At 43.4% G+C, this 19922-nt stretch overlaps 1 protein-coding gene across 1 annotated transcript in view; it reads left to right on the top strand.

The window, feature by feature from the left end:
* FSTL4 (follistatin like 4) overlaps positions 1 to 19922 on the top strand; it is a gene marked incomplete at its 3' end in the record, with an annotated part of 428849 nt that overhangs the window by 39812 nt on the left and 369115 nt on the right. Inside the window, exon 2 of the mRNA XM_082651059.1 lies at positions 6938 to 6971. Within this exon, the coding sequence (XP_082507185.1) occupies positions 6938 to 6971 (34 nt within the window). The remainder of the gene's footprint in view (positions 1 to 6937; positions 6972 to 19922) is intronic.

The raw sequence follows: 19922 nt of genomic DNA, 5'->3' as shown, positions 1-19922 counted from the left end.
ACTTCTGGGACAACATTAAATGCACCAACAGTCGAATTATAGGGGTCCCAGAAGAAGAAGAGAAAAAGAAAGGGACTGAGAAAATATTTGAAGAGATTATAGTTGAAAACTCCCTAATATGGGAAAGGAAATAGTCAATCAAGTCCAGGAAGTGCAGAGAGTCCCATGCAGGATAAATCCAAGGAGAAACATGCCAAGACACATATTAATCAACCTATCAAACATTAAATACAAAGAAAAATATTAAAAGCAGTGAGGGAAAAGCAAAAAATAACATACAAGGGAATCCCTATAAGGTTAACAGCTGATCTTTCAGCAGAAACTCTGCAAGCCAGAGGGGAGAGGCAGGACATTTTAAAGTGATGAAAGGGAAAAACTTAAAACCAAGATTACTCTACCAGGAAAGGATCTCATTCAGACTCAATGGAGAAATTAAAACCTATACAGACAAGCAAAAGCTAAGAGAATTCAGCAACATGAAACCAGCTCTATAATAAATGCTAAAGGAACTTTTCTAGACAGGAAACACGAGAAGGAAAAGACCTACAATAACAAACCTAAAACAATTAAGAAAATGGTAATAGGAACATACATATCAATAACTACCTTAAATGTAAATGGATTACATGCTCCAACCAAAAGACACAGACTAGCTGAATGGATACAAAAACAAGACCCGTATATATGCTGTCTACAAGAGACCCACTTCAGACCTAGGGACACATACAGATTGAAAGTCAGGGGATGGAAAAAGATATTCCATGCAAATGGAAATCAAAGGAAAGCTGGTGTAACAATTCTCATATCAGACAAAATAGACTTTAAAATAAAGATTATTACAAGAGACAAAGAAGGACACTACATAATGATCAAGCTATCAATCCAAAAAGAAGATATGACAATTGTAAATATTTATGCACCCAACATAGGAGCACCTCAATACATAAGGCAAATGCTAACAACCATAAAAGGGGAAACCGACAGTAATAGTACGAGGCTTTAACACCCTGCTTTCACCCCACAGATCATCCAAAATGAAAATAAATAAGAAAACACAAGCTTTAATTGATATATTAAACAAGATGGACTTAATTGATATTTATAGGACTTTCCATCCAAAAACAACAGGATACACTTTCTTCTCAAGTGCTCATGGAACATTCTCCAGGATAGATCATATCATTGGTCACAAATCAAGCCTTGGTAAATTTAAGAAAATTGAAATTGTATCAAGTATCTTTTCTGACCACAATGCTATGAGACTAGATATCAATTACTGGAAAAAAATCTGGAAAAATTCAAACACATGGAGTCTAAACTATACACTACTAAATAACCAAGAGATCACTGAAGAAGTCAAAGAGGAAATTAAAAAATACCTAGAAACAAATGACAATGAAAACACGATGACCCAAAACCTATGGGATGCAGCAAAAGCAGTTCTAAGAGGGAAGTTTATAACAATACAATCCTACATCAAGAAACAAGAAAAATCTCAAATAAACAACATAACCTGCCACGTAAAGCAATTAGAGAAAGAAGAACAAAAGAAACCCCAAAGTTAGCAGAAGGAAAGAAATCATAAAGATCAGATCAGAAATAAATGAAAAAGAAATAAAGGAAACAGTAGTAAAGATCAATAAAATTAAAAGCTGGTTCTTTGAGGAGGATAAACAAAATTGTTAAACCATTAGCCACACTCATCAAGAAAAAAAAGAAGACTCAAATGAATAGAATTAGAAATGAAAAAGGAGAAGTAACAACTAACACTGCAGAAATATGAAGGATCGTGAGAGATTACTACAAGCAAATTTATGCCAATAAAATGGACAACCTGGAAGAAATGGACAAATTCTTAGAAAAGCACAACCTTCCGAGACTGAAGCAGGAAGAAATAGAAAATATGAACAGACGAATAACAAGCACTGAAAATGAGACTGTGATTGAAAATCTTCCAACAAACAAAAGCCCAGGACCAGATGGCTTCACAGGCGAATTCTATCAAATGTTTAGAGAAGAGCTAACAGCTATCCTTCTCAAACTCTTCCAAAATATAGTAGAGGGAGGAACACTCCCAAACTCATTCTTCAAGGGCACAATTACCCTGATACCAAAACCAGACAAAGATGTCATAAAGAAAGAAAACTACAGGCCAATATCACTGATGAACATAGATGCAAAAATCCTCCAAAAAATGCTAGCAAACGGAATCCAACAGCACATTAAAAGGATCATACACCATGATTAAGTGGGGTTTATCCCAGGAATGCAAAGATTCTTCAATATACACAAGTCAATCAATGTGATACACCATATTAACAAATTGAAGGAGAAAAACCATATGATCATCGCAATAAATTCAGAAAAAGCTTTCAACAGAATTCGACACCCATTTAGGATAAAAACCCTGCAGAAAGTAGGTGTAGACTGAACTTAACTCAACTTAGTAAAGGCCATATAGGACAAACCTACAGCCAACATCGTTCTCAATGGTGAAAAACTGAAAGTATTTCCTCTAAGATCAGGGACAAGACAAGGTTATCCACTCTCACCACTATTATTCAACACAGTTTTGGAAGTTTTAGCCACAGCAATCAGAGAAGAAAAAGAAATAAAAGGAGTCCAAATCAGAAAAGAAGAAGTAAACTGTCACTCTTTGCAGATGACATGATACTATACGTAGAGAATCCTAAAGATGCTACCAGAAAACTACTAGAGCGAAGCAATGAATTTGGTAAAGTAGCAGGATACAAAATTAATGCACAGAAATCTCTTGCATTCCTATACACTAATGATGAAAAATCTGAAAGAGAAATTAAGGAAACACACCCATTTACCATTTCAGCAAAAAGAATAAAATACCAAGGAATAAACCTACCTAAGGAGACAAAAGACCTGTATGCAGAAAACTATAAGACACTGATGGAAGAAATTAAAGATGATACAAGCAGATGGAGAGATATACCATGTTCTTGGGTTGGAAGAATCAACATTGTGAAAATGACTATACTACCCAAAGCAATCTACAGTTTCCATGCAATCCCTATCAAACTACCAATGGCTTTTTCTTCAGAACTATAACAAAAAATTTCACAATTTGTATGGAAACACAAAAGACCCCGAATAGCCAAAGCAATCTTGAGAACGAAAAACAGAGCTGGAGGAATCAGGCTCCCTGACTTCAGGCTATATTACAAAGCTACAGTTATCAAGACAGTATGGTACTGGCATGAAAACAGAAATATAGATCAATGGAACAGGATAGAAAGCCCAGAGATAAACCCACACACATATGGTCACCTTATCTCTGATAAAGGAGGCAGGAATATACAGTGGAGAAAAGACAGCCTCTTTGATAAGTGGTGCTGGGAAAACTGGAGAGCTACATGTAAAAGAATGAAATTAGAACACTCCCTAACACCATACACAAAAATACACTCAAAATGGATTAAAGACCTAAATGTAAGGCCAGACACTATCAAACTCTTAGAGGAAAACATAGGCAGAACACTCTATGACATATATCACAGCAACATCCTTTTTGACCTACCTCCTAGAGAAATGGAAATAAAAACAAAAATAAACAAATGCGACCTAATGAAACTTAAAATCTTTTGCACATCAAAGGAAACTATAAACAAGTTGAAAAGACAACCCTCAGAATGGGAGAAAATATTTGCAAATGAAGCAACTGACAGAGGATTAATCTCCAGAATATAAGAGCAGCTCAGGCAGCTCAATATCAAAAAAACGAACAATCCAAAAATGGGCAGAAGACCTAAACAGACATTTCTCCAAAGAAGATATACAGGTTGCCAACAAACACATGCAAGGATGCTCAACATCACTAATCATTAGAGAAAAGCAAATCAAAACTACAATGAGCTATCACCTCACACTGGTCAGAATGGTCATCATCAAAAAATCTACAAACGATAAATGCTGGAGAGGGTGTGGAGAAAAGGGAACCCTCTTGCTCTGTTGGTGGGAATGTAAACTGATACAGCTACTATGGAGAACAGCATGGAGGTTCCTTAAAAAACTGCAAATGGAACTACCATATGACCCAGCAATCCCACTACTGGGCATATACCCTGAGAAAACCATAATTCAAAAAGAGTCATGTACCACAATGTTCATTGCAGCTCTATTACAATAGCCAGGACATGGAAGCAACCTAAGTGTCCATCAACAGATGAATGGATAAAGAAGATGTGGCACATATATACAATGCAATATTACTCAGCCATAAAAAGAAACGAAATTGAGTTATTTGCAGTGAGGTGGATGGACGTAGAGACTGTCATACCGAGTGAAGTAAGTCAGAAAGAGAAAAACAAATACTGTATGCTAACACACATATATATATAGAATCTGAAAAAAAAGAAAATGGTTCTGAAGAACCTAGGGGCAGGACAGGAATAAAGACACAGAGGTAGAGAATGAACTTGAGGACACGGGGAGGGGTAGGGAAAGCTGGGAGGAAGTGAGAGAGTAGCACTGACATATATACACTTCCAAATGTAAAATAGATAGTGGGAAGCAGCTGCATAGCACAGGGAGGTCAGCTCGGTGCTTTTTGTCCCCCTAGAGGGGTGGGATGGGGAGGGTGGGAGGGAGATGCAAGAGGGAGGGGATATGGGGAGTTATGTATATGTATAACTGATTCACTTTGTTATAAAGCAGAAACTAACACACCATTGTAAAGCAATTATACTTCAATAAAGATGTTAAAAAAAAAAGAATTAGGCTAGAGAAAGCAGCTGTAGACCTAGAAACTGGGAGAAAGAAAGAAAATCACTGCTATATGCAGATTGTATAAATATACAAATGGAGAGCCCAAAAGAATCATTGGGAAACGTATTACAAGCAATAAGAAATTTAGTCATGTGGTCGGTTACATCAATATATATGAATCAGTTGCCATCACATATAACAAATACTAGTTATTTCCAAGGGTGGAGGTGCCAGCCCCTGGAGCAGAGAGCTGAGGAGCAGTGTGGGAGGAGCTGGGTTTACTCGGTGCATGATGGGCTTCATGGCTTTCGTATCTCTCATTATAGTTACTACTGCCCAAGCTCCCTCTTTTGAACCCTGAGCTGCTGAGGAACCAGCACGTTGGAAGCTTGTTTGGTTAATTGTGCTGTGCGGATGTGCTGCTGCCCTATAACATGTATCTTCAATTGGTCTCCACTTGGGCTTTTTTTTTTTTTTTTTTTTTACATCTTTATTGGAGTATAATTGCTTTACAGTGGTGTGTTAGTTTCTGCTTTATAACAAAGTGAACCTTGTGAAAAAGTGAGAGAGTGGCATGGACATATATACACTACCAAACTTAAAATAGATAGCTAGTGGGAAGCAGCCGCATAGCACAGGGAGATCAGCTCCACTTGGGCTTTTGATGCATTACAGAGATGGCAGTCAGAAAGTGTAATTTGGGCAGGACAATCTTTTCAGTGCCTCCTCAGTTTCCTTTCTAATATTGCCTCCCCTACCTGGCTCCATAAGAATGCTAGACAAGAATGTTAAGGTATGAAAGACAATATCATTTGTTTAAAAAGTGATGGTGGGGCTTCCCTGGTGGCGCAGAGGTTGAGAGTCCGCCTGCCGATGCAGGGGACATGGGTTCGTGCCCCGGTCCGGGAAGATCCCACGTGCCGCAGAGCGGCTGGGCCCGTGAGCCATGGCCGCTGGGCCTGCACGTCCGGAGCCTGTGCTCTGCAACGGGAGAGGCCACAGCAGTGAGAGGCCCACGTACCACAAAAAAAAAAAAAAAAAAAAAAGTGATGGTGCTGAATGGTCTTTTTGGTTGTGATTTTGAGTTGTCCCAAGTTCGGTGTTTGATCTTCTTTTCTTCAATTGCTAGAATGGATTTTCAGCTTATTCTCAAGATTAGGCTTTTTATTCCTAAACTGGTCATTTATAATGGATTGTAGATACTTTTTATTAGTTATGAAACCGCCATATGTTTCAGCCTTTCCCCCCATTACTTCCCACTGGGTCTTTTCCTGCTTCCTGACCATGCCCTGTACTTTTTTGCCACCCTGTCTTTTCTCAAGCCATTCTCTCTTTCTGGTGCACCCTCCTTCCCTTATTGCTGTCTGAAAGCCTTCCCATTCTTCAGTGCTATTTACAAAGTGCTTTAAAAAAAAAAAAAAACTTTTTCTTGTGTTTTCAGTTGAATGTGAGTATATTGGTATTTATCAAGGCAAAATCACCCCTTTATTTCTCAGTAATTTATGTTCTGTACCCTTCTATTCAACTGTGCATATCTTCAATGCAGGGACTCTGTTTTACCTATGTAATTTCTGAAACACTTTGCTTATTGCTTTGCACAGTGCATGAAGATGAGATTGAATTTAGAAAAGCCAAGGGGTTAATTCAGTCCAGTGGCATGGACTGGCTATCCAAATTGTCCGTAATATCCCACCCTTTGGAAACTATTGATGAGCAGAATCAGTCACCAGATCACGCCAGTAACCTGCACAGGAGCAATGGTAGTCTTCACCATGGCACCACCAATCACAACCTACTGCTGCTCATATAATTCTGGCCCCTGTCTTCTTATGTTTTCCCCAGGCCCTACAAGCACCTGCAGTCTAGGTGGAGGGTGGGAATTCAACTTGGAACGAGGTCTTTCCTAACAATGAATACCAGCCCAGTTTCCACATAAGGAAGACCATGAGAGTTGGCTCCGCTCATTAAAAACCGCATGATTAACAGTATTTTTTGCTTAAGCCAACAAAGCAACAAGTAGTTTACATGTACAGATGTGTGTATGTATGAGAGTTTAATAAACCCCACATTGCTGAGTGTCTTGTCCTTATGAGATTGTTTACCGTTCTGTGAATAAATGTCTAACAACAGGTGAGATATTTTCAAGTGTCTCTACATACGAATTATTCTTCGAAAACACCAAGTCTTTCTTTTCTTGCAGGAATCCAGACGCCTGGAAGTCACAAGAAGAGAAGGTAGGGAAGATGCATTCATACTCATTTCATTTTCATTGTTGACATTTGGATGTAGTTTGTTGAAGTTAAGACGAACCTCAGCCTGTTCTTTGACATTTCGTGTGGCCTTTTCTGGGTGCTGGCTATGTGGCACTTGCCTCTAGGGACTGCAGGAACTAAAGTCCAGGTTTGCTTGTGAGAACTACGTCTTCTACCTTCTAGTATCAGAGATGGGATCTGGCGAACTGGCTTATTCATGATAATGTTTACAGTCTCTCCAGAGAGGCCTCATCTTTTGAGTGAAGTTTGAAGTAATAATTTAGTTCCACCCAGTGAAAACCACTTCAACAATAAAAAATGGTTTATGGTTTGAGGTATTTCAATATCTGAGAACATGTGCCACTGTGAAAAATATTTCTGATTAGATTTTTACAACTTTAGTTAAGCTGAAATAGATATAAGCAATTAATTTCCCTTCTGAAAACAATGCAATGGTGTTTTATTTTCCCTGCCAGAGTTCCTCTAGCACATTCGTTTTCTGATCACTGAGGTAAATATATATATGGGTGGTAAGTTCTGAAATCTTTTAGTGGAAATTGGAGTTTACTTGCTTTCAGTAATACCTGGTCTCTCATGAGAGGGTGTCTTTTGTATGATTTATGGAAATCACCACCAGTCAGCCCTTTATTGCAGGGATGGGAGGATGAAGTCAGAAACCAAAGTGAATTCTTGGTCTAGAGTCTGGCCTTTGGCTTTAGCCCTGATCACGTCTCCTTCTCTGTGGTATTGTCTCCAAAAAGAGTGCCAATCTTTAAAAGTGAGCAAATACCATATTGACTTTCAAATCTAAAAACCTCCCCCCCCCGGTTTAGTTCTTATTTTATGCAGCACAGTGAAAGACACAGAATGGCCATGTTACCAAAGTGTGTTCCTAGACCTAAACTTTCCATACTATCTGTACCGATGGGTTAATAGAACTGGTTGTTTGCTGCTGTCCATGGTGCTGGAATCCTGGATACAAAGGATCTGGATTATCTAGCTATAGGATGAATTTTCTGGCTTTCATTCTCATTGGCCATCATCTGGTTTTGGACTCAGTGTCCTCTGAACTGCATCCATAGCGTAAACTGCATTGTTTGGATATCAAAATCAAATGAAATTGGATGAAGGTGGGTGGGGTAGGGAAGGCATATTTCTTATTCAAAGGTGTGTTCACAGTGAGTGCGATGACATGTAAACTGGAGAGAAATAGCCATTAGGAGAGAGGTTGGCATGAACTTTGGTTTAGAATACTATTCATTCACTACCCCTGAGTGTGATTGTTTAGAATTAATTTGAGTTATGGAATCACATATAAACTTAACTGTCTTGGAATATTACTGTCCTTGTGTTAGAAATGTCTTTGAATAGTAAGGCTAGGGTATGAAAGAACCACATGTACTTTTGTTCAAAGGCATAAAAGGCCTTACTGTACCCGAGACTCCCAATTCCTAGAAGACTGAGTGTCTGAGGATGAGCCAAAGCATGGTCAGGCTGTGCTCTAATCATCCATAATCCCCTTCTCTCTAGAAGCAGCATGTTTCACAACTGGCATATGCCTTGGGTTTGTACTGGTAAATTTGTCTTGACATAACATAAACCTTTTTCTTCCTATTGTGAACTGTTGTGTTTCTTGCTTGTTTCTGGCAAGGCTGAGTGTTTGAAAATTCCTGAAATAGCCCAGTGCCTTAATGTCAGTGCTTATAACCCGGCAGGAAGGAAGGAAGAGTGGGTTCCGAGTATTTTCAAGTCTGAGATTCACAGGCTTGGGTAGTAGGGTTGTTAATCTTTTATTTTTGGTATAGATGACTTTTTTATAAACAGTAAAATATATGTAATGTCTCAACTACAAGCCTTTCATGTTGAAAGGGTCTCTAACATGAGTTACTTTAATATTTTGAAACAAAAAAATTAAGAATGTCACAATGGAAACAATCCAAGACTGACAAACTCTAGTGATCAAAGACATTCTCTTTTAGTTAATGTGAAACAATTCATAATTACAGAGAATGTTCTAGCTGTGGATATCATGAGACAAACCACCTTTTCAGACCAAAAGGAACTCAAGGCTAGGGATGAAATGGAGCTCTGATGCAAACCAGCCAAGTGGGGCTGGTTCCTTTAAAACAGTGGTCACCTACTGTTCAGCTTGAGCAGTCCAAGGACAAAGGAAAGCAGAAAACATTTCCTTCTCTTTAAACCTGCCATTCACACCACACGTACTGACCACTCTCACTGCTTTGGTCAAGTGCGTGGAAGGCAGTTCAGTTCCAGTTCGGAGCCACCATCTCCCCATGCAAAGCTGCCACATGGATGATCCAGACTTAGTATTTTTCCTGAGAGCCACCTGCCAGGCATCTTCATGAGGTGACCAAAACTGTATACTTTCAGACTGCTTCCTGACTAGGCTCCATCCAGGACAGACACTGACAGTGCCATTCCTCACGGGGCCAAATAATTTTCCTTGGTCAACTCCTGAGTCCCTATGACAAGGCAAGAGGAACTCGAGAACCTTCGTTGCTGGACTTATACGGGAGCATGAGAGTAGGGTTATTAATCTTCTCCAGAACAGTGTATGGGTATAAAAATAGTAGAAGCACTGTGAATATTTCAATAAACTATTATTCCTACAAACACAAGTAAGACATTGTTGTCTAGCAAAATACACTTATCTTGATCTGGCACTGAAAGAGGAGCAAATAATTAATACTCTGAATTTTTCTGCCCAGTTTACCAAGCCCAGGAGATTCTGGAAAGGTCTACAGAGGTAGCCTCTGGACCACAAACCCCAAGATGTTTTCCTTTTTTGTTTTGTTTTGTTTTAATACTACATCTGACTCAAGATATCAGCTCCAACCAGAGTTCATTGCAACAAATGGATGACCAATTGCAACTTTACGCTATGTGACTTTTGCAAACTCTTGAATAGGTCTGTGGAGTGAGAAATGAGGGGGCTAATATTAGCAGTGGAAATGGAGTCTGGACTAAGTCACAGTTGAGTTGGAGATCATTAGGGTGACATGAATGCACTGTGTGCCTCAGACCCACTCTCTGCTTTATTTCCCCCTGTGGTCCTCCCATCCAGTGATGTCACAGTTCCCAGATTGTAGTCCAGCTTTCTTGCCTCTGGCCTTCACTGTTCCTGCAGCCTGCATGCTCTTTGTCCCTCATCTTTTGTGAAATTCCACCTCTCCCTCACCCCTTCCAACTCTCTTTCTGAAGAGTTTTGCTTACCCTACTTTACCTGAGAGTTAAGGGCTCCTATTAGGTCATTCAGTTCCTGAGAGCTGAGACCCTCCCCTCATTCACTCCCAGAGTCCTCAAGGCCTTAGCCCAGGGCCTATAGTTGCTCAACAATCATTTCTTGAATAAAGTGCAAATTTTAAAAATTGATTTTTATATGTACTTTTCACTCTGATTCTGTCCTAGTGCTAAGCAAGAGAGGCACTGAGTCATTGGTTCTAAAAAGGCACTTTTAGGGAGTGTTCTGTGGACATCTAGATATTACCAGCTGGTGCATTGATGAAAGTGCTCTATGTTCACAAAAGCTTGGTACTATGGGTTGAATTGTGTCTCCCAAAAAGATATGTTGAGGTCCTAACCCAGAACATGTGAATGTGACCTTACTTGGAGATATGATCTTGGCAGATGTGTAATTAAGTTAAGATGAGCTCATACTGGAATAGGGTGGGCCCTAATCCAATGAGTGAGGTCCTTTTGAGAAGAGAGAAATATGGACACAGACACACAGGGAGAGCAGCATGCTTCGATGAAGGCACAGATTGGGGTGATGAGTCTGTAAGCCAAGCAACACCAAGGATTGCTGACAATCACCAGAAGCTAGGAAGAAGTGACAAAGAATCCTCCCCTAGAGCCTTCAGAGGGAGTGTGGCCATGTCAACACCTTGATTTCTGACTTCCAGTCTCCAGAACTGGGAGAAAACAGATTTCTCTTGTTCCACTCAGGTTATGGAACTTTGTTACAGGAGCCATAGGGAAATAATGCACTTGGTAAAGGCTGGACTCACTGTTGAGCTAGTAGTTGTTATTTTTACTGCAGAACCTCTCAGCTCTTTAAGATGCTAAATAGGACTTTCAAAAGGAGGTGTAATATGCAGCATTTCCCAAACTTAGTTTCCCATGGCATCTTGATTTGCTGCTTTTAATCATCTCTGGGCTGACATTCCATGCAGTGCCCTTTGCAAGCCCTGCTCTAGAGAGTCCATGGAGGGGGAGTGCTTCATCAGAGCCCAGGACATGCCCCAGCACCAGTGACTGTCTTCCAAGGGTGGTGCATGGAGAGAATGGTGAGCTAGTTATAATGATAACTATGTCTCAGTGGTTCTGAAGTTTTCAGAGAGCTTTCATGTTCTTTACCTCCCTTGACTCTCAGTAACCCATGGTATGAGCAGAGCAGGTCACACCTTGCATGAGACTCCTTCCTTTCCATGCTAATTTTGGTAGGAACAAAGAGTCCTCTGGGTCAGTGTCCCTCTGGACCAATGTCCCTCTGATGCAGTGAACCTCTCTAACTGGCGGGGTGGGGATGCTTAAGTGACTTGATCTCGCTTCACCATCCAAGGATTTCTAAACATACATGATCACTGCCAAGCCCAGAAAGCTGAGTGGGACTCTTGGAAGAAAACTTCCTAAGGGAGCTTTGTTTCCAATTTAGATATGTGGTCAGGGCTCTTGGGAGATAGAGTATCAGAGGTTGTGGCAGGACAGCAACACTGGGAGGACGTCTCTTAGGAAGGGTACATGCCTACCCCAGCTGGACCTACTTCCGCCTTCAGGGCAGTCCTATATTATCCTCCTGCCCTGGGACCCACCTGTGTCAGCTGTGTGGGGAGGGAGAGATGGCTGCTTCTTTATCTGCTTTCTAAGGCAGGTGTTTTTACACCTCCCTCTAGACACCTACAATTTAATTTTAACTTTTTCTGAAGCTTCAGCAAAAGTTGCCAACCTCACCTCTCCAAGACACTCCCATGTTCACCCTGAGGGCTGATGCTGATTATGACTGCCAGAATTCATCTGCTCAAACCAGTGCTTTTCTCTAACTGATCCCATCACATTGAATTCCAGCCATGAGAGAACACTTGAGTAAGCTGAGCAAGCAACTGGGATAATTCAGCCCTTGTCAGCCATCTCTTAGAGCATGGGGTGATCTGTAAGCTCTTCCAGATGTCTGTGCTTGTGCTGCCATTAGAGGCTGTGGGTTTGGGGGTGGGCACCGATGTCACGCTGCATTACCCACCCTCCCAACGACGGTTCACTCACACATTCCAGTCTAGACCAGCTTGGTGTGGCTTCCAGCAGGGCTGTAAGGGAAACCTGAGAGGAGGGACGCTGCTGTCTTCACGGAAAAACAGAGGGGGGTGACAGTCACACAGCCAGGCTGGCTCTGGCTCCTTAGCAATGCAAATCTCCTACATAAACATGACCTGCCAGTCCTGAGTGTGTAACTAGAGCCTCACTTTGTGAAAACCCTTGGAATTATCCCCTTAATTGGCAGCTGCCTCTAATAGCCCCTTTATAGTTCTTTGCATCTGGGTGAACTTCAGCTATCAAGAATTGCATTCTGTTTGCCATTAATTTTGATTTTGTTTAACAGATGTTTTCTGGATCTCTCAGCTGCCTGCATAATCTATCTTGGTGTAATGTACAGTGGGCGACTGTCTTCGATGAAACAGATTAATAAACTCCTAGCTTCTTTTGAGATAACTTCTTGAATGGCTGCAGATGTAGCGAATTTAAAAGGGAGCCTTCCAGATTTGACAGTGCCTGGGATAGTGGGTCCTTTTCCAATCAAGACTACCATATGGGGAAAGAAATGGGGCTTCCTTCCTCATCCTACCCCCACTCTATACAGCGGAGCTTGTTGGTTCTCTCCTGCAGTCATTGGGCTCCAAAAAGGTGGAGGTGGCATCTAACTCCTTCAATTTCTAGCCCCACAGCAGTTGACTCTTTCTGGATAGAGCTGCCACTCTTTAGCTGCTGCAAAACTGTATTGTACCTAGTTGCCCCAGGTTAAGTGGGGAGAGGATGACACCGCTGGCTGATGTGTTCTGGTTGCATACAACGTTTTGGCACCCAGTTTAGTCATGACCAGTTGGCAGACAGTAGAATCCCACCTCTCCAATTACAGTGTGCCTTCGGGGAAGTTACTCAATCTTCTCTGAAAAAAATGAGGATAGTAATAGTATAGACCATTAGTCCCAACTCTGGGTTGTTGAAACCCAACCTGCACTGGCTAAAGCCTAAAAGCCTGTGAAACTGCAGAATCTAAGGGAGGGTGGATCTGGCTTCAAGAACAGCTTATACAGGGGTTCTGACACCCCTTCTCCTTCCTTCTCTTGGTGTGTTAGCCTCTTCTACACAGCTTTGCAGGATGGCTTCTAGCAGCTGCAGCTCACAGGGTCCTGACTGCTCACCATCTCAGAGGGTGAAACTTCTTTCCTCCAGAGTGACAGAAAAGTCTCAGTGAGGATTCTGATTTGCTGGCCTTGTATAATATCACAACTCGAGCCCTAAACCAATCACTGTGGCATGGAGGGACTGGAATACTGTGATTGGCCAGGCGAGATCACATATTCTCCCCTTGGGGTTTGCAGAATCACCCTTACTCAAATGCCAGGGAGTGGGTGCAGGTTTGGTCCACAGAGGAAGGATGCTGGGCAGCATGCAATCAATGCCCCTCACAGCCTCCTGGACATAATATGGGGAGGGATTTGCCCTTGGCCCAGTGTGGGCAGTGGTGTCAGTTCCCAGTGAGGTTGGTAATCTTCATTATGGCTATTCTCATACTGTATCTGTAGATTCGGCCTCAGACATGCAATGAGGAATGTCTCAGTCACCAAGCCCATTCCTCTGTCTCCAAGCAGATTTAAGGTGACTTTGCATATTGTAGGCTGTTGACTTTTCCTGAGAAGGATTTTCTGAAATTTAGCCATTCCCATCTGTCCCCTCTGTCAGAGGCTTTAACTTTCTGCTCAGATTCTCGTATTCTGCAATCAGAAGGACCAAACAGCTCTCTTCTTGATGAGGTCTTTAAGAACTTACGGACAAACACACATAAAATTTGTCTCCCCAGATTAAGGGTTTCCTGGGCACTGGGGTCAGAAACTGTCTTGAGCATCACAGTTACTAGACCCTTTATATTTCCTTTCAATTACTTCATCGTAATAAAGCTCAGGAAGTGCAGACAATGGCCTTCCCAAGGACCAAGCACAACCTTAGCCAGAGGATTCTCGGGTTGTGAGTAACCCCAAGCTTCTGTTCCCCAAGCTTCCCGAAAACAATTCTAAGTGCCTGGACCTGGAAAGACCAGCCATGGACTAAGCCCAAGTGAGCCTGAGTTCTCTCTACTGCCCCTTACATGTTCTCCCTTAATCAAAGGTCTTCCAGGCTCTTGGTGAGTGGCTTTTTCCTCCTATCATCTGGCTGATGTCATTTTCTCCAGTGATTTGGAAGAAGCAGGACTTTGCTGCATACCCCTCAGGGAGTCACTCGTGCTGCTGTTTGAATGTGCGTGATGCCTCACCTGGTGCCTCAGCGCCAGGGCACACAGCACTGGCGGCTGTGGCCTGTGCTCCAATGGCAGCTCTCATGCTGCTGTGTAGGATGAGCCCTGGGAGAGCAAGGATCGAGGCTCTTCCTGCTGGGGTCTCCCACCCTGTGCACACAGCGAGCACTGAAAACATGCTAGATCCTGGCGCGTCCTAGGGCTGACCCAGCTCTTTGTCACACCTCCACTTCTCATCAAGTAAAATCACAGGTATAGGGGCTGCCAGGTTGCTTGGCACCCCTGTCCCATGTGCTGTGCTTACTTTTACTACCACTGCTCTTGGAAGGGCTCCCTCTCCTTAATGACCATCCTCAGGGAGCTACTCTGCTCTTTCTGACAACTTGTGGGTCCCTCTGATAGAAAGTCCTTAAAAGGAGCTCATGCGAGTCAGCTAAATCTTTGTGGTTATGAAGGGCCTCAGTAGGTCTGAGCGGGGTCAGGAAGCCCTGTACAGTGGGCTGTGTCAGCGAGGAGTCTCCCTGGGGTTGCCATTGCAAAATGTGTGCATAGCTCCCTGTCTGGAATTGGTGGGGAAAGAGTCATGTTATCTAAGAAGTCATAACCCCTAAAAGATACGAACCACTGCAGATTCGTAAGGACAGTATGGCAAGCCCTTCATAAGACAGCATCACTCTGAATCGCACCAAGCTGGCCTGTCAAGGCCTGTCAAGGCCTGCTGGACCTGCTGAGGTCCCATCCTGCCCAGGGGGCTCGCCTCTCTTCTCTGAGATCCCAGCAGTGAAGGCTGACATTTGTCATCTTTGCCCCTTGCCTGGCCCCCAAGCCAGAAGGAGTTTCTCTGCTTTTCAGGAACCCTTGAAATGATCTGCTGCATATAAACACTGAGGTCCGTTTCAAACTTGTTAAGCCATTTGCCCCAGCAATATTAATATGCCATCAGCGAGCCTCTGGGGTTAATTATCTGTGACTTAAAAATCATTTGTTTCTGTCTCTTTTATTTTTTTGCTGCTCAACAGCCTTTCTTTCTTGGGAACGAGATATAGAATCCAACTGACCGTTATGATGTAATTCCTTTCTTGTCCTCAGAATTACTTCATGTGTTAAAAATTCTTAAAAAAAAAAAAAAACCCACAAAACCCTCCCATCGCCTTACTTTCAGATTGTGTTGTCTCTTTACAACAAATCTTTAATCTCTCAGCTCCAGCAGTCACAGAGCCCAAATGGGGAGTAATCTGCAAGGTGATATGTCTCATCTGAAGGAGTGAGGCATGCACTGCTTTCTATCCTGATCAGCCCCACTCACTTCTGGGTGCTCACTGCTTCTGAGCCATTGGCCTGTTTCTCCCTGTGGCTGTGGTGAGGTCTTCACGGTGTGCCCTCTGGCGCACAGGCATGTGGTGAACAAGCCACGTGCCCCTGGAGGGTCCTTGCAGGCCAGGCAAGGAGGGCCGGAGATCCTGGGCATTACAGCCCACCCAGTGGTTCTCTGCACGCCCAGTTTTTGGTTATGCTTTCTGGCTGGGGCTGTCATTGGGTTCCAAGAAGATGCTTCAGGGTCTGCATGTAGAAAACTTTTTTCAAAATGTTGAATTTTACATGAGGTAAGATTAGCTTGCCTTCCATTCTCAGGAAGTCAGGAAACGTGGGCCCCAGAAATGAGCAGGCACTGACTAGCCCCTGGCTCTGTGGGATGTGGACCGTGACCTGCATGCAGCCTCTGGGATGTGGGAAGTCAACAGGGGGCAGTCTGGGCCGGAGTGTGGGTACAGTCAGTGTTGCTGGATGGTGCGTGGCGCTAGTTCACCTGGGTACCTAGGCTGGTCGTTGCCCACCAACCCACTCTCTGGATGCCTCTGTGGGGAGTTCTCAGGCCCTCAGTTACCCCCTCACCCCTGCAGTGCTTTTAAAGCAATGTCTGGGAACGTATTTTGATCATGATTACTTCTAAAAGAGAAATCACTCTGGTGGAAAGGCAAATACCATTCTTAGGGTTTCGTGAAGGTTTATTAGGTGCTAATGAAAGTTTCCACAGGTGGATTGGAGTCTGCTGGGTGTGCGGTGATGACAGGGAGTGGTCCCTGCCTTTACAGAGTACTTGCATCCACTAATGTGTCAGCTGGGAGATGTGCGAGTGTCCTGTAGATAGAAAGGCACCTGGCTGCCCTGCACCATGGCTAGGCACCTTGCAGGGGCGCCGACCCCAAAGTGGGAGAGTATTTGCTCAGTGTAGACCAACACGGGGGCCTAGGGGAACAGCTCTCTGAATGGCCTGGTGGACGTGACTTCTCAGGATCTTCTCTCCAAAGGATGGTTATTTATTTATTTGTTTGTTTGTTTGTTTATGCAGGCTGCACCGGGTCTTCGTTGCGGCATGTGGGCTCTTAGTTGCGGCATGCAGGCTCTTAGTTGCAGCATGCATGCGGGATCTAGTTCCCCAACCAGGGATCGAACCCGGGACCCCCACATTGGGAGCGTGGAGTCTTACCCACTGGACCACCAGCGAAGTCCCCAAAGGACGGTTCTGTTGGCAGAGGGTCTCCTTTTGGGCACACTCAATTAGTGGGGACATTTTTGTTGTTGGAAATAGCAAAACGCAGTCCAGCTAGCCCAAACAGAGAATCTTGTTGGTAACCGAACAGCTGGGTAGGGGATGGAGGCGTGAGGGATGCCGGCTTCAGGCAAACCTAACGTAGGGTACCAGGACCTGGTTTCACTCATATTCCCTCTCACAGCTGATTCCCCCTCATGGGGAGTACCAGCCGCCCCTCCTTCCACCTCCAAGTCCCATGAAGACGGAGAGCTTCTGGTCTGCTATTTCCCCCAAAAGTGCTAAAATCTACTCAGATTGGATGGGCTTGGGTCACATGTCCCCTCCTGAATCAGTGACTGAAGCCAGGGGAATGCTACATGCTGCTGGGTTTAGCAGAGTCACAAGCTGTACCCCTGAGAGTGAGAAGGAGGTAGATCCCCGGATGACAACTAGGGCTCTGCCCAGGTAGGGAACACAGCGCAGGAAGGGGCATAGTATCAGTTACTTAATTATTTCACATCTGGTGTCTATCACATTCTCCACCCCCAAGGAGTGTTCAGTGCCTCAAAGGCAGGCGAAGATTCAGCAAGCATTTACCTAATGTTTCAGAGGAGGGCATCTCTTCCATCTTCCGAGAAGGAAACAAAGGCTAAGAGACAACACTGATGACCCAAGATCACAGAAGCTTATAAGAGAATGTGACTTGGAACCCAGATCCCTGATGACAAATACAGCACGTTTGGTTTTTTAAAATCATGGCTGCCTCCAGGGACGGGATCTCCTGCTCCTTCAGCCTCTTCCCCTGTGATAGACACAGTGACGTGGTGAGGTGCAGCAAGCATCCCCCGGCCCGACTGTGGGGGTGTTACTCTTTGTTTGGACCCCCAACACATTCTCCTTTCTTTAGCCCTTCAGCCGAAGGGCATAAAGATGAAAAGCTAATGTGCAACCCCCCCCCAGTCCCACCCCTTGGTGACTTCAGTAGTCACCTCCATGGGGCTTCCAGAAGCTTTATTTTCCATTCTTCATAAGAGATCCCCCTTCTTTCTTGGAAAGAGGACGGCGGGGCCCCTCTGCACTGCTGCTTCCAAATGGGCATTATGTGGCAGGCAGGGGCACAGATGTGGTGGGGTGACCTGGGCCTTACAGAAAACCAGCGCTCTTGATCACGAGCCGCTTTTAAAGTGAAGTGCTTTCTCGTTCGTCTATACATTAATTTAGGAGTGAAGGCTTACTTCACTGCTTTAATATAAATTCCCTAGATTGGAAGGGTTCTTAATGGAAACATTTTCACACTCAGTCTCTTATTTAATCCTCATAAACACCCTCTGACACAGACATTGCAATTTTGTTTTATAATTAAAGAAAAACGTGGGACCCTTTGAATGCTATAGGAAATTGATAAAATAATTTAAATGGGCTAAACTGAGGTCATCCAGGAAAGCACATTCTTGATGGAAATTCAGCAATGTTTGTACAATTCTGATTGAAATGTTCACATTCGCAGACGTGAACTCATCATTCTGCAGTTGACGTGCCCACAGGGTTAGGGTGATGGGACCCTGCAGGGCTGCCGCTGCCAGAGAGAACCAGGGACCTCCACGTTCAGAAGAAATGGGGCTTAAAGGAGAAAATCACAGGTCCAGACAAAGAGTCATGGGAGGGAAAATACATTTCACATCTGTTTGTTTTACTAATTTTACCAGTTATTTGTGCTTGCTTTTTGCTGGAAGCAGCATTCCCATCCCGCTGCTTGGCTGCTTCATTTGAATTTTTATCATTTATGTAAATCACTGCATATTTGGGCCCCAAATGGGAGTCCTGTGGCTAAGAGGAGACATTTATCAGACAGGGTCAGATCTAATCTCATGCTAGAAACTTCAACTGAAAATAAAATGAGTTGAGGTTGTTTTTTTTCTTTCTTTTTTTCCCTAAAGACAGCAGGTCTGTAAAGCTGTGCTAGCATATCACTTACCCCCTTTATACAGAATGTACATCTTATACTTGGATAGCGTTACCAGGCTGCTTTTTGCTCTCAGAGAGCTTTCTCATTTGTCATCTCATTTACTACATTTGAGAAAACTTGCGCGTTGGGTGGAGTGAGGATATTATCATTGTTAACTGATGGGTGGGGAAACTTGATGCTCAGAGGTGGCAAGGGACTTGTCCCGGGTCCTGCAGCTAATGGAGGTGGGGCTGGAGCTGTGATGTCAGCTCTGTACTCCTCCCACCAGGCTTCCTCTAGGAGTGTGAGTTTACAGCAGAAGTTTTCAAATTAAAACCCAATGCGAAAGCACAGAATTTTCAGGCCTGTTTTGGTTCTTTTAAAAATAAATTACCGTGAAGACAACTTTTCTCATCTGTCAATGTAATGATCCCATACCTTGGGGATTCAGAATATTCAAAATGTGTGTGGGGGAAATGGTAAAAGTTAATCATTTTCACAGTATCTGTCTGTGGTGAGGTTTAATTACCACTTGACATATTTCATGGTTTAAAATGATGACAGTTTAAAATAGAGCCAGGGAGAGCCAGAAAATCCATTCATTACTGTGTGTCGGGCACTGCTTTAGAGTAACCTCCCAATACAGATGCTCCCCACACAGATGATTCTGCAGCCTGTTCACATTGCTACAGATGTCCCTGGAACTGACACCCAAATTGAGAACTCCATTCTGACCCTGCCGTCATCATCCAGAGGGCGCATGGGTGAACCTAGCCTCATGGTTTGTTTCTTGGATCATATTCCAGATGCTCACCTCCCTGACGCTCTCCCAACCCAAACCCTCTCACTGGCTTTCTGCAGAATTTCTAATGAACGAGACAATGCACTGTGATGTGTGCTTTGAATGAATGAATGAAAGCTATTTAAACT

Source organism: Grampus griseus (genome assembly GCF_964374135.1).
Source record: "Grampus griseus genome assembly, chromosome: 3".
NCBI classification, from domain to species: Eukaryota; Metazoa; Chordata; class Mammalia; order Artiodactyla; family Delphinidae; genus Grampus; species Grampus griseus.
This window is presented reverse-complemented; position numbering and strand designations above follow the sequence as displayed.